Here is a 13,872-nt window from a genome sequence, read left to right on the forward strand (position 1 = left end):
GACTGTCCGGTTGTGACATTAGGTCCTATTTTGGACCTCTAGTGTTGTGCTCTGTTGCCACAAAATCACACAGACATAATCCACTTCCTGGAATGGTGGTGTCAACACAGGAAGTGCAACCTTTGAACCACAATGTGCTGAGTAGAAAGTTGTACATTTAAATGGCAGAGGGTAACATTATCATAATCACAGAAATAGAACATGTAAATTGTGCAGTGTGCAATACATAGCTGTTTTGGATGAACTGGGATTTTATTTCTACAGTTAATTAACACACACATGAAAACTTTATTACAGAAGGGTGAAAAAGACTGAAAGATATTGATCTCTTAAGGCAGGGACATGCATACCTACTATAATTTATTATACAAATGATTATCAAAATGACTAAGGTAGGATGACTGATGGGACAAGTTAGTTCTAGAGATAAAATCATATCATCATGAATGGAGTTGTGTTGTTGTCATTGAAATCCATTTTAAACATGTTTCATTTTGCAATCAGAGCTTTTGACGTCACCTGTGAGGAGAAGAAATTATAAAATCAGACTGAACAATGATGGTGTGCAAACATACGCTTTATCGGTTATTAGTGCAAGCATGCCGTGTTAACGCAAGCATGCCTGAGTTCATGTTGCTCCAGGACCATCATCATAACTGATCAGTCATGTTTTTGTAATGTCATAGCTTGCAACTTGTTGAAAAAGGCTGGAAGAATATGCCCATGGGAGAAGTTATCCTTTCAAACATGTATTTACTGTTGTGAAAAAGGTCTATTTTAACCCAATAAGTGAACTTAATGTAAAGTGAACAGTATAATAAAATCTTCCATACAGGATTCAAACCCCTGTCTCCTGAGTGAGAGTCCTATACATAACCAATCAGCTGAAACAGCTTGCTCTAAGTGCAGATTTAGTCCCATTTTGCTAAATTGAAATGGCAAATGGCCCTGGAACAATATTAATTATGATGTTCTAACCAACAAGTTTGTCCAACACGACGATATCAGATACACCATTAGGGCACAGCACAGATTTTTTCTATTTTCCTATCTCATTGTCAGCACTGATTGGAAGATAAATGACAGAGGCAAACTCTTTTTGATTAGTCAGGTTCTGTTTTGGGAAATAAACACGTGAGAATTTGTTTTTTCACAGGATTTTGTTTGTTTATCGACACAAGTCTAATCATAGTCTTTAATCCCAAGTGTGTTAGCTCTGGATTGACTCGTTATTATGTGCTCCTTTCTGCGTTTCATTTCTAAAACTTGCTGTGCATGTTGATGGAAATACCTCTTTGCTTCAGTGTACCAGTACTTTGTGAACTTTATGTAGGAATAACTGCAGTATGTACTTTCTCTTGTCAAACTTAAATGAACTTCTTTTAATGGTGCAATAGGTGACATTTTAAAAGTCACTTTGGAGCATAGTCCTTTTTACTCTTGCCCTTTGGGGTACCATCATTTGTACTCCCATTTCCAACTGGTTAATAGAAGAGAAACATGAGCAAGTATCTACTGTACAACTGAAATGTATCTGGTACATAACAAACCAAAGACACTTAAGTGCCAGGTCTCGTGCCATTAGAAGTATGATGCACCTTTGAATAAAACAAGTGGACTATTTTCCCCATTTGTTTCTTAGAGTTTTGGATATATTGCCCTTTCCTATAAGCTGTAAGAAGCATCTTCTTCACTAGAAACAACATATTAACTCTTGTTGTACATGAAATCTTGTTTGCACATAACAAGTATTCATGCACAAATCTGTTGAGACATACATCAGCTTTTAATCCTGTGCTACATGTGTATCTCAGATTTGCTCTGGAGCTCTACGCCGTCTTTCCGGTCGCGTCTGTGTCAGGATAATTGGCTCAGTCAGTCTCTGTCACTCAGACCTGCAGCAGATGCGACTGCAGTGTAACACATACACCATCTCACTTGCTGCATTATGCTGAGGAAGTCTTTCTTGACTATGTACAATATAACGACACAATGCATACACACATAGAAGTACACACACTTGATCATATAGACATACACTCAGCTGGCTGCACACAAGAGTGTCTGTGGACTGGGACACAATTTACTGCCTCACTGCATTCAACATCCGCTTTTCTCTTTGCCAGCTCTTCATCTCATCCTGTTCAGGCTTGAGTTGCTGAATAACATAAAACATTTCTGTCTTCAGCGTTTAAATTATGTGTGAGGGACTGTTTGTTTGTTGTGTGTTGAGTTTTCAAACCAGGTTTTGATGTGAGATTGCTGTTTTTTCTCCAAACTTGTAGAAAAAATGTAACGTCTGAGACATTAGGTCAAACATTTCAAAGTGTATGTTCTGTTTGCTATCCCAGATAACTGGAGAGATGTGGATAAAACGTATCTGTACAACAGAGATCAGTCTGGGTCATTTTACACAAGAAACAGAACACTTATTTTTTCTTGAAGGACAAGAAAACTCTTTATTTTACAGGTGAATTCCTGTCAAAACACAAGTCTATGCAGGATTTGAGCCTGTTTCTGCTGTCTTTGTCAGATAATGGAGTTATGACCTGAGCATGCAGGAGTGACAGCACAAAGACTGACTGAGTTCTTATGTCTTTATTTGCAGGCACAGAAATCGTGGATAGAAAGAGCGTTCAGCAAAAGAGAATGTGTTCATATCATAGTGAGCGCCAAAGACCCCCATAGGTGAGTAAGAATATGTGATGTATTACTGTGTTTGAATATGAATGACATTATGCATAATTGTTAACATAATTTAGTTGTTAATTTGGGAAGAAGAAGAAGGTAAAGAGTTTTTCTAAATTCAGGATTCAGCTGTGCATTAAAAGCTATGAGACTGTAATGAGCGGGTTAGCTAATGTGAATACCCAGCTCACATATAGCAGATTAAGAGCTCTGTTTCACTACTGACCTTTAAAAACATGCCTCAGAGTAATATCATGCTGGCCTCTATTTGCGTCACAGGTAGAGGCTCCACACTAATGAGCCAAACACTGACATTATACAATTTAAAACCACAAATGTGAAATTCAGGGTCGGCCCAGTTCAGACTTTAAAATATTCCACATCATTTTAAAAGGTTGTTTATTTAAGCTCATAGGAGCGTTCTGCTAAGTATAGCAAAGTTTAACTGTGAAAGTACATTTATAAGGGCTGTTACTGAAATATTTACTACAGCTGATGTTGGTAGGCAAGTCTAATTCTTGAAGCAAGGGCCCTGATACACACTCATATACACACAGACACAGGAAATGCCACTGTTTGTTAGGTAAAAAAAATTAGCATAACTGAAGGAAAGTGGGTGGAAGCCCGATGTTCCTCAAGATCAAATCAGCTTTTTCCTTTTTAGTCAAAAGCACTTGTGTTGATGCATTAGGCAGAAGGAGGCAAAGTACCGCTGGTAAGAGATGACGTAAACATGAAGTGATAATCAAAGCCTCCTGACTCCCTTTCCTCCCAGGGCTCCAACTCCATCCTGCAAGGTTAAAAAAAACAGAATATGAAAGCTGTATTCAGTACATCTGAATAAGCATGTACTCGTGGAGGAATACTACAATTCATGTAACTGTCAATCTGCTAACTCCTGCGGTTGCAGCGAGGGAGAAGGAGAGGGGAGCGAAGGAGAGAAAAAGACAGATGTTTATGAAGAGCAGAAAACAAAAAGAGACAGAACCAATAAAAGATTGCAGGGGCCTACAGATCGTTCTCCTCCTCTCCTCCCAATCAGGAGATGAAAGTCAGATGACAAGCTGTCACTTGCCCTCTTTTACTGCTAGGCACATAACTATGGCAGCTCGCACGCTTTTTTCTCTCAGTCACACACACACACACACACACACACCCACACACACACACATGCACACCCACACCCACACACACACACACACACAGTCTCTCTCATCATCTTCTTTTTCCTTCCCAATGCTACAGTAGCTTACAGTTTAATATACCAATCTTACATTCCTTTCTACTCTCTCCTCGCCTCCAGGTGCTGTTGTGGGCGTCTGATAGGTCAGCATGTGGGCCTGCCCCCGGGCATCTCATCCAGTCAGAATGATAAGGCAGAGCGCCTGGCTAAGAATGACAGCCTGTCGGAGAAGTGGTCGATCAGCAAACACACACAGCTCAGCCCCACTGATGCCTTTGGCACCATTGAGTTCCAGGGAGGGGGACACTCCAACAAAGCCATGGTGACTCCCATAACACATCTAATTTGATGTATTTTGTCAGTTTCTTGCAGATGCCTTGCTTCTTGGGATTGTCAACATCTGGTTCAAACAAGAAAATAACAACTTGGTTTTGGAGATCCAAAAATATACTTCCACACAACACAAGGGACCAAGAACTTGATTATGACCTCTGATTAAAGCTTTCCAATGTGTGGTTTGTAAAATCTGAAAGCTAAAAGCAAAAAATAATGAATGATGAATATTTTCCTCAGCTGCAGTAAACTCATGAAGAGTAACAGCACACAGGTACAAAGGAGGAAAGTGTTGATGTCTGAAATGACAGAAATGATTTCTACTCTTGATCTGGATGGCAAAGTTATACCAGTGCTACGTTTCCCAGGATATCCCACGTTTTTATCCCACAAAGTTTTTTTGTGAATTATTACATACATGGTCCAAATCCAAATGGAAATGAAATGTAATGAGGATAATGAGGATTGGTCACACATATGCATTCTTGCATTTGCATTCTTCACATACCATAACAACAAAATCAGATCAAATGAGTATGATTATATGCAATCATGTCATTATATATTTAAAAAGACTTAAGTGTTGCTTGATTAAACGATCCATTCCAAAAGTAGTCTGATTGAATATGTTAGTCACACAATTACACACAATTACTGTCAATCACAACCATGGTGACAGAATCAAATCACACATGCTATAGCATTCAGGGGACTCAGATGATTAAGGCTGAACTGTCTGATTTATTCCCAGTGTTAAATTATTAATCCAGACACATGTCAGGCAGTGTGTGTAAGGGTGAATTAGGTAGATAAACAGATGTTCTATATTGCATGTGGTTCTCCAATAACAGCGAACATCTGTTCAATACCGTTGTAGTGAAGCTCCGGCAGGTCTGCAACACTCATCCATGTGTTATCTTTCATTTAATTGCTTTCACAGATGTGTTTCACATTGAATGATTTTATTACATGTGTAATCTGTACATATGTTTATGTATGTGTTCCTGTTTGTTTATTTCTCAGGCGCATGCAGGCTTCTAGTCCTCATGTGCCTGAGGGTGAAGCAGATGTACTACTGTACACCACTAACACATGCTCTATTGTTTTCAGTACGTGCGAGTCTCTTATGACACCAAGCCTGACCTGCTGCTCCACCTGATGACCAAGGAGTGGCAGCTGGATCTGCCCAAGCTGCTCATCTCAGTCCACGGGGGTCTGCAGAACTTTGAATTGCAGCCCAAACTCAAACAGGTCTTTGGCAAAGGGCTCATTAAGGCTGCCATGACAACTGGAGCCTGGATCTTCACCGGAGGGGTCAACACAGGTGAAGAACTGTACATACTTTTTAAACACATTGAGTGGACATGTAGTCAAATGTTCCTCATAAGTTATCAGCTATCAAATAATCATTCACCAGCCCCTTAAGGCTGTAAAGATGTTGAACCACTGGATCACTGCGAAAGTGTTCTTTTAAGTATATTATGAGCACTCAACTATACTGAGAGACACTCATAGTCAGACCAGACAGGTGAAGTGATAGCTCTCAATTATTATTTCATGCATCTTTAATGAAAATAGTGTCAGGAAGTGTAGAGTGCTTATTTTTATCGGCAAAAGTCTGTGACGGAGTGTAACATTTAGACCTAAAGGTGTATTTGAGTCCGCACACTGCATTACAGACTGTGACAGAAAGGATTGAGGAAGCAATGAGGGCTATCATGGACTTATACTTTACTAGGAGTGGTATTTCCACTTCACTCAGCAATATAGGGATTTCCCAGCTGGAGTCTAGTAAAATCAAGGTTGTGAAAAAGACTCTAGACTTCTGTGAGATCTCTTTCTGCAGATACTGAGTAGCAGGATGATTTTGGCCTGGAGCAGGATTTATGAGGAGCTCAGTGGACTGGATCTTGAACACATAGTGGAAGGAGGAGGAGGAGGGTCAAAGCAGTCCAGAAAGAAATTATTTCAAAGTCTGACAGCAGCAAGATGATTGGGTAGCAGAGTTTGTGACAAAATTTGTTGAAAAGAATATAGTGAAGAGTCAGTGGACAGTTTGACAGCTTATGACTTATGCTAAATGTGGAGTCAACATGCATATGGAAAAGTAGTCTCTGCAAGAAAACTTGAGCTCCATGTTTCTGATCTTGGTAAGCTATAGATAGTGTCACGTGTGGTGGGATTAGCATTAATGACTGTGTTGCAAAATAAACATGCTTTTTAGAATGGGTTGGTACGGACAGCATATTTGTTTCTTAGCTTTTAGCCAAAACCTTATGTGTAGTGTTGATACTGGAACTGTTATCAGTGCTGTTACACTTTATCTTCACTGTAAGAGTTCACTGTTTGTTTCTAGATCTTCAAAAATAGAAGCATTTTTAGTAGATTAAGATTAGCTGGCTTAAAATAAGAAAAACGACAGGATAACAATGTTTAAGAACAGATGGAAAGAAATGATACAGTGTTGGATGCTGAAGAGTGGGCACACTTGAATACAGAAAGGAATAGAAAGTAAGATTTAGTGACAGAATGGGTGCAGAGTCAAGAAAGAGGAAGAGAGAGGCCTGAATAATGGATAGAGGGATGGATTGGAGGGATAGATGAGGGTGAAGGAAGAGAAAGAATGAATGTCAGCAGGAGAGATGGGATAAGATGGCCTCCAGGTCTGACTGCTGCTCCCCTGAGGACAACAACTAGAGGGCGGGAGCTACAACCTGTCTGTGTTTGAAGCTGTGTGTGTGTGTGTGTGTGTGTGTGTGTGTGTGCGTGTGTGTGCGTGTGCGCGCGCGTTCACATTGGCTGCCACACTGTTGTACTCTGCACCTAATAGATTATGTTTATCTTTCTCAGCAGAGTGTATCATTATCTAAGTGTAGCCTGGGTATTGATTGTGACAAAACTGATTTTTTTTTTTATGTTTCTCTGTCCCCCTTGCAAATACTCAACACTAAACATTTATGCACACACACACACAGGGGTGATTCGCCATGTGGGTGATGCACTGAAAGATCACGCCTCCAAGTCAAGGGGGAAGATCTGCACCATTGGCATTGCACCGTGGGGGATCGTAGAAAATCAAGAGGATCTTGTTGGCAAAGATGTAAGTTCCTGAGAGCCAAGAAACAGAACAATATGAAGTCACTGAGTGGGCTTTTTCATGCTTTAGCCCTGATGTTTTCTGTGTATATGTGAAAAATGTCACATGCAGTCCACAGTTGCTAGGGACGGTAAATTGCAGTTGACAGTTTATTAACTGAGATGCTGAGTAGGCCAATCCAATCTGTGATAAACACTTGTTCAAAGTGAGTTGGACAGCTGGTAGAACCACATGAGACTGCGGAGCACATGCTGACTCATTCAAATCTCTGAAATTAATGTTATGTTATAGTTAAAATTTCATCAGCACTCTGTCCAACTGAACAAGTGGAGCAGAGACGATTAATGTTGGTGACTGAAATGAGACTATTAAGTGCTGAGGCTCTTTTTTCATGCTTGATTGGTCTCAACTGTATGCCTAATGGCCAGATGAATTTACCTCAGGTTGTCAGGCAGTGCCCCAATAGACTGAATCTAGGCTTCTGAGAAACTGTCATTAATGTTGTATAGATGTTCCCCCAGTGTAATTCCCTGTTACTTTAATACCAGTACAATAATTGTGTTTGTGCATATCAATGTCTGTGTGAGCTATTCCTGCTGTAGACCTTGCTGTAGAAAAGACAGCAGGAACTATAGAAAATACCTAGGAGAATGGACCCTTTTCACAACAGACATTTTGATTGGCAAAGCAGGAAAAACACAGGTGGAATTGGTAAGATTAATGATGGTTGCATTCCATTTAGGTGAGCTAGTTACAGGGCCCTAGTATTGTGTATGCTCACTAGTTAGCATGACTCACTGGGACACTAAATGGAATGGTGTCATCGTTAACATTGTTGGTCACCCCTGTGCTTTTCGACACTTTTTTCTAATTATTCAGGGTTTTGCCGATAGCGATACCAGTACTGGAAATGTCTCTGAGCCTAAAATGCTGTATTGGGTATCCCAGATTACAGCAGTCTCTGCACTGACTCAATGCCCATGATCAGGACTCTGCTACTTCCCAGCAGCATTCTGTAAGCCTTTGTACAACTTTACTAAAGTTGTCAATATCCGTAAAGGGCAAGTGACCAGTGTAACTTCAATCATAGGTCATTAAACATACTTTTGCTGATATTTGTGTTATTTTTCAGTTCTGTTTAAAAAATGTGTCAATTTAGAAGAAAGTTCCCTTTGTATGTATTTGCTCATGTTTTGCAAAGGGTTTAACCTGAGCCAGGCCATACGATGATTATTGCAGTCGTATCACATTCTTACAGGGTTAGTATTATACAGTTGCTTAAAGGTAATAATTATATACATATATATTTTTTGGTATATGATCCGTACTTGGTATCGGCCGATACGCAAGTTCAGGTGTCAGAATCAGGATCGGGAAGGACAAAATGGTATCAGAACATCTCTATGATTATTTATTAAGAAACATCTTCCCTTTACCTTGTCAAAATTGGTATGCTTATATGATGTGTTAAATGTCCTAAAAGACACTCCAGTTATATAGTACTGTACTTCAATAAAGTTGGATGACTCACAAGACACGGATTCAAAATAAAAAAGAAAACATTTGTCAAAATCAGTGCATCAGAGGCAGAGATACTGCTTTGAGACATTTAGTCTCTAGTATGGGTCAACCCTGAAAAATCTGGATCCTGCATTTCCCATAACGTGACTAATAGCAACTCTTTATTAGTCCCTACATGGTAAATGCTCATGCCATTCAATCTCTATGCTCCAGTTTATAACAGGGTTTCTGTTGAAAAAATGTTTAACCTCCAAAAACAAGGCAAGATAATCCCTGATGACATCCTCAGGATTATTTTTCAAACTTTGGAAAGCTTCCTCTCAAACCACAGAGGACATAGAGTGCTAAGTGAGTCGTACAAACCCGTAAATGAGTATTTTTGCACTTCAGGCTCCCTTGTCTCAAAGTCAGTGGGTTTTTTGGACTGGTTTTTGGTTAAATCCCAGAGTCAAAGTATGTGGTTAACACAAGTTCGAGATTTTCAGGTTAGATCATACTGTAATAACTGCCAAATTCAATTCATGTTGCCTATACTCGGGTTACATTACTAGTCATTACTAGTTACATTACTAGCCTTTGTCAAGTCAAAGTCTTTGTCAAGCCTTTGTCAAGTCATCATATACCTCTGTTATACAGTACGTGGACTCCTTGGATGTTTGTGTAATTGTCAAATGTTATCTTCTCTTGGCTAGGTGGTGCGTCCATACCAGACCATGTCGAACCCTATGAGCAAGCTGACAGTTCTAAACAGTCTCCACTCCCACTTCATCCTGGCAGACAATGGCACCACGGGAAAGTACGGCGCTGAGGTCAAACTGCGACGCCAGCTAGAGAAACACATCTCTCTGCAGAAGATCAACACGCGTGAGTGGAATTTACTGTATCTGATTGTCACGGGTATTGCCAGGCTGACCTATCTTCCCTAAATTAGAGGAGGTGTCTTTAAATGACATAGCGTGTGATAACAGCATAATGAAACTGTAATCCTTGTTTTATTAACGACACCACTGTGGGTTAATTGAGTTCACACTCTATTTTATAGCTGCGGCCAGACTAAAACTATCTTTACCTGCTTTATACTGAACACATGCTGTCAGACGGTGTATTTTTAGTCAGTTGTGATATAACTCAATGAACCTTTGAAACTGTCCCTGCCGTCAGGAGAGGTTTATTTTTTCTTTTAAAGCTTCCTGACAGCTTTGATGAACTCCTCAAACGAACCTGCTTGATAAATTGCTTTACAAAGCTGCCAACCCAGCTAACAAACACAGACATTATGACCAGCACACAACCCCTGTACCTGCATATACACACATGTGTACTCTACTGCCGTGCTGTATGTTTATTTGACACTTGATTGTACAAACCAGTTGGAACATAGCACACAGGGTCAATATCACAGAATGTAAGGACGGCCTAATTTTGTGTGATTTATGCGTAGTTTGACTGACACTGTAACTTAGTACATTTACTCAAGTACTACACTTAAGTGCAAATTCGAGGTACTTGTACTTTACTTGAGTATTTTAATTTTAAGCAACTTTAAACTTCTTCACTACATCGCAGAGGCAAGTTTTCTTTTCATTTAACTACAGTTGTATGAAAGCTTTAGTTACTAGTTACTTTTCAGATTACAATTTTCATAACCTTGCCTACTGAATAAAAACCATGTATCTCCAAATTCGGGGATATGGATTCCAATTTTTTCTGATAATCTGAAGGATTTGTTTTCTTCTCCAGCTAAATAAACTATTTCAAGTCTTCTTGGATTAGTTAGTTTACTTTGTCAAGGTATGTGGTTCTCACAAGACAGCCACACTACAAACATATGATGATCTGATAGAATATGATGCATTGCTGTAGATTAAAATACACAACAGTATATATTGTAAAGTAGGTAACGGGGCTCTGTGGAAGAGACAGGGCTCTCAAGAACGTGTGTAAAGTCACATCCTTTGGAAAATCTGAAGGTCAGTGAAGGATGATTGCTTTTGATACTTGCTGATAATATTGTGATACTTTACTTAAGTAATGTTTTGAATGCTTGACTTTTAATTGAAGTGGAGCATTTTCACAGTGTGGTATTGCTTTTTTTTTACTTAAGTAAAGGATCTGAATACGTATTCCACCACTGATTATAGCTGCTGTTGAAACTCAACAGAATCTCGCTCTATTCTGTATTCCTGTGCAGCTCTCCATGTCTTCATTTTAAAATGTGTTGCATCAAAAGCCCATTATGCTCATACAAGGGCAGCTGGAGTGTATTTCACTTCTTGTTTGTGTGCCTGAAGGCATAGGTGTTTTTGTCCTGTGTGTATGTTCATGTGTTTGTGACTGCATGTGCTCGTATTGGCCAGCGAGTGGAGTGTTCATCCACCGTCGAGCCCTTGTCACATTGCATTTCTTCGTTTTCAATTTACACATTATACCTTTGCTCAAAACCAAATTGATTTGCATAAATACAAAATGCATTACTTTTCTCTTTCATTCTCTTGTTCTCTCTCTCACACAAAGACACAAACAAAGACACAAGCACTCACAAACCTCTCTGATACCCTTTAAATGCATTTCTCAATTGCCTCTCACAGCATTGTTAAAAATGTGTCAGGGCTTGGAACAAACCTGAGTCAGAGAAATGTTGTTTGCAGCTATCTATTTGTTATTACCCTCTTTTGTTGTCAACATAAAGCCATTTTATAAAAATTTCCTCAGGGTGTGGGTGACATGAATGCACACATTTTAACATCCATTCTTATTTAAAAACTGAGGGTGTAAGGAAATAGATGTCACCAAATGGATATGTGGTTACACTGTCAAGAGCAATATCATGACTCAGACCTTACCTTTGGCGACATTATTTATGTTCACTGTCAGACCCTACCTCTGATGTTCACTGATAGGGACTTTATGAGGGTATTTTAAACGTCACTGAGGATAAAATTGGGCTTTTTTATACTAACCACTACCGTATTCCTCCTAATCCCTTGACTTCAGGGAATTAAGAAACCTAACTGGGGTTGACAGGATACGCAAATGTACTTCCTCCCTGTTCATCATCCAGTCATGTGACCTATGGACTTCCCTTTGTCATCCTATGCCTGGACTCATACAAAAGGGGCTGGGAAGGCAAAGGGACGCCCAGTCGTCATACAAGCATCTGACCATCTAATAATGGTAATGTACAGTACCGTCCCTGATTTATCCATCATTTGAGTAGCTTTAACATATATCTGGATCCAAGTCAAGTGCCAACACTGCCTACCCCCAAACAAATGGCCTTGTGTCCCCTCCTGAGAAGGGGTTTAGAAACTGCTACTCATCTGATGAGACCACAACAAGACAGCCTTATTTTGACAGTCATTTTGCTGTTTGAAGTCTTACATTATGTATTTAGCAAATTCTGTATCTGTGATGAAGTTCTTTTGTAACTCTTGGGGAAATAAGCTTGATGTATTAATCATCTGGTGGTCTGGTGTTGACTGTGCTTAGGATGCAACTGATCCAGTTTCTAAAAAGTGATTTAGATTTCCCAGCAATGCCCCCTTAGAAAGCTTTAGTCGAGCAATTACTTGACTTGGCCTCAAACTGCAGCAGAATAATGAGCCCAGACACACCTCAAAGCTTAGCAAGCACTACTTGAAGACCAAAGAACACCAAGGAGTCCTGACTGTCATGGACTTTCCTCCACAGTCACCTGACCTCAGCCCCACTGAACATTTATGGGGGCAGTTGAGGACTGAGAAAGCCAAACAATCTGTGACATCACAAGATGATTTGTAGGATACTGTCAAATCATGCTGGGATAACATGAGTCATCAGGTTGTACACAAACTTGTGGTGTCCATGGGTTAACCCTAACCCAGGAATCAGATTGCCTGGGGGAAGCAGCTCCTCACCTCTCTCTTCCGGCACCCATAACAGTGGTAGTGCCTCCCTGACTGCAACAGTTCAAAGAGGCCATAGTTTGAATGACTTGAATCCTTAATGATCTATCGACCTTGGTCCTGCACTGCGTGGTGTACCATGGTACATTAAGCCGACTGTACCACTCTCTTCAGGGCGTTGCAGTCCTGCTGGGTGCTGCTGCATTCCAGGCGATGATGTTCCCTGAAGCTACACCGTCCTGACAGCCATGAGGTGCAGGTGATCAAAGGCATGGCTGTGCCTTTTTAATCAAGATGTTAGTGTGGACAGACTGTCAGGTTCTCTGTGATCTGGACCCTGAGGAACCTGGAGTGGTTCCCTAACCCTAACCCTCTCCACTGTGGACCAATCGATCTTGAGGGGGTTGTACTGTAGTTCCTCCCCTGCTCCTTTGCAAAATACATAAAAAGCTCCTTGGTTTTGCTGACATTTAGGGAGAGGCAGTAGTCCTGTTATCACAGTGCCAAATAACCTGAGTTGTGTCTGAGGTTACATTGTGTGCCAGCTTCAACTTTATAACCTGTCTCCAATAACTGTATTAATGTAGTATAAAGTGATTTGGCTCTACAAACATTATTTCCACAGTCAAAGCAAGTTAACCTCTTTTGTCTGGGCACTGTTTTACATTAAATCAAGAACATGTGATGGATTTAGCTTTTAATGTTGCCCAGGTTAGAAATTTCAGAATCTTTTAATTGGTAGATTTACAAAACCTTAACATTACCATAAAAGTTAATCACCCACCGATTATAACCACCTGTTGAGTATGGCCTTGGCAAATTGGACTTAAAAAGTGCTTAAATATAATTTTAATTGTATGTGGTATATACCAATTAAAATGCTGATGCAGCAGCTGCACATGCACACATTTATTAATATTTCACGTTAATTGTATTTATCTTCCAAATGTCAGAAATTACAAATTTGCGTTTAGGGACTTAACAAATTTACACACCTCCAAAAAACCCTTAACAGGAAAAAAATAGAAGGAACCAATAAGAGTTGTTGTTGAAAAGCAATCAAAGTTATACATATTCATTACTAAATCTTTATTGCTTCAAAATTTGACGCCCATTAAGATTTTTAAGCTTCTAAACATGGGAAAAATACCTTGACACTCTAAAAG

At 39.8% G+C, this 13,872-nt stretch overlaps 1 protein-coding gene across 2 annotated transcripts in view; it reads left to right on the plus strand.

Annotated features, from left to right (window-relative positions):
• The window catches only part of trpm3 (transient receptor potential cation channel, subfamily M, member 3), a 167,095-nt gene that overhangs the window by 85,480 nt on the left and 67,743 nt on the right, over positions 1-13,872 (plus strand). For both annotated transcript variants that reach the window (XM_073466053.1, XM_073466054.1), the window contains exons 2-6: positions 2,609-2,688; positions 3,992-4,193; positions 5,315-5,528; positions 7,180-7,304; positions 9,515-9,686. In XM_073466053.1, coding sequence (XP_073322154.1) covers positions 2,609-2,688; positions 3,992-4,193; positions 5,315-5,528; positions 7,180-7,304; positions 9,515-9,686 — 793 coding nt within the window. The remainder of the gene's footprint in view (positions 1-2,608; positions 2,689-3,991; positions 4,194-5,314; positions 5,529-7,179; positions 7,305-9,514; positions 9,687-13,872) is intronic.

This window comes from Pagrus major, chromosome 5 (genome assembly GCF_040436345.1).
Source record: "Pagrus major chromosome 5, Pma_NU_1.0".
In the NCBI taxonomy this organism is placed as follows: Eukaryota; Metazoa; Chordata; class Actinopteri; order Spariformes; family Sparidae; genus Pagrus; species Pagrus major.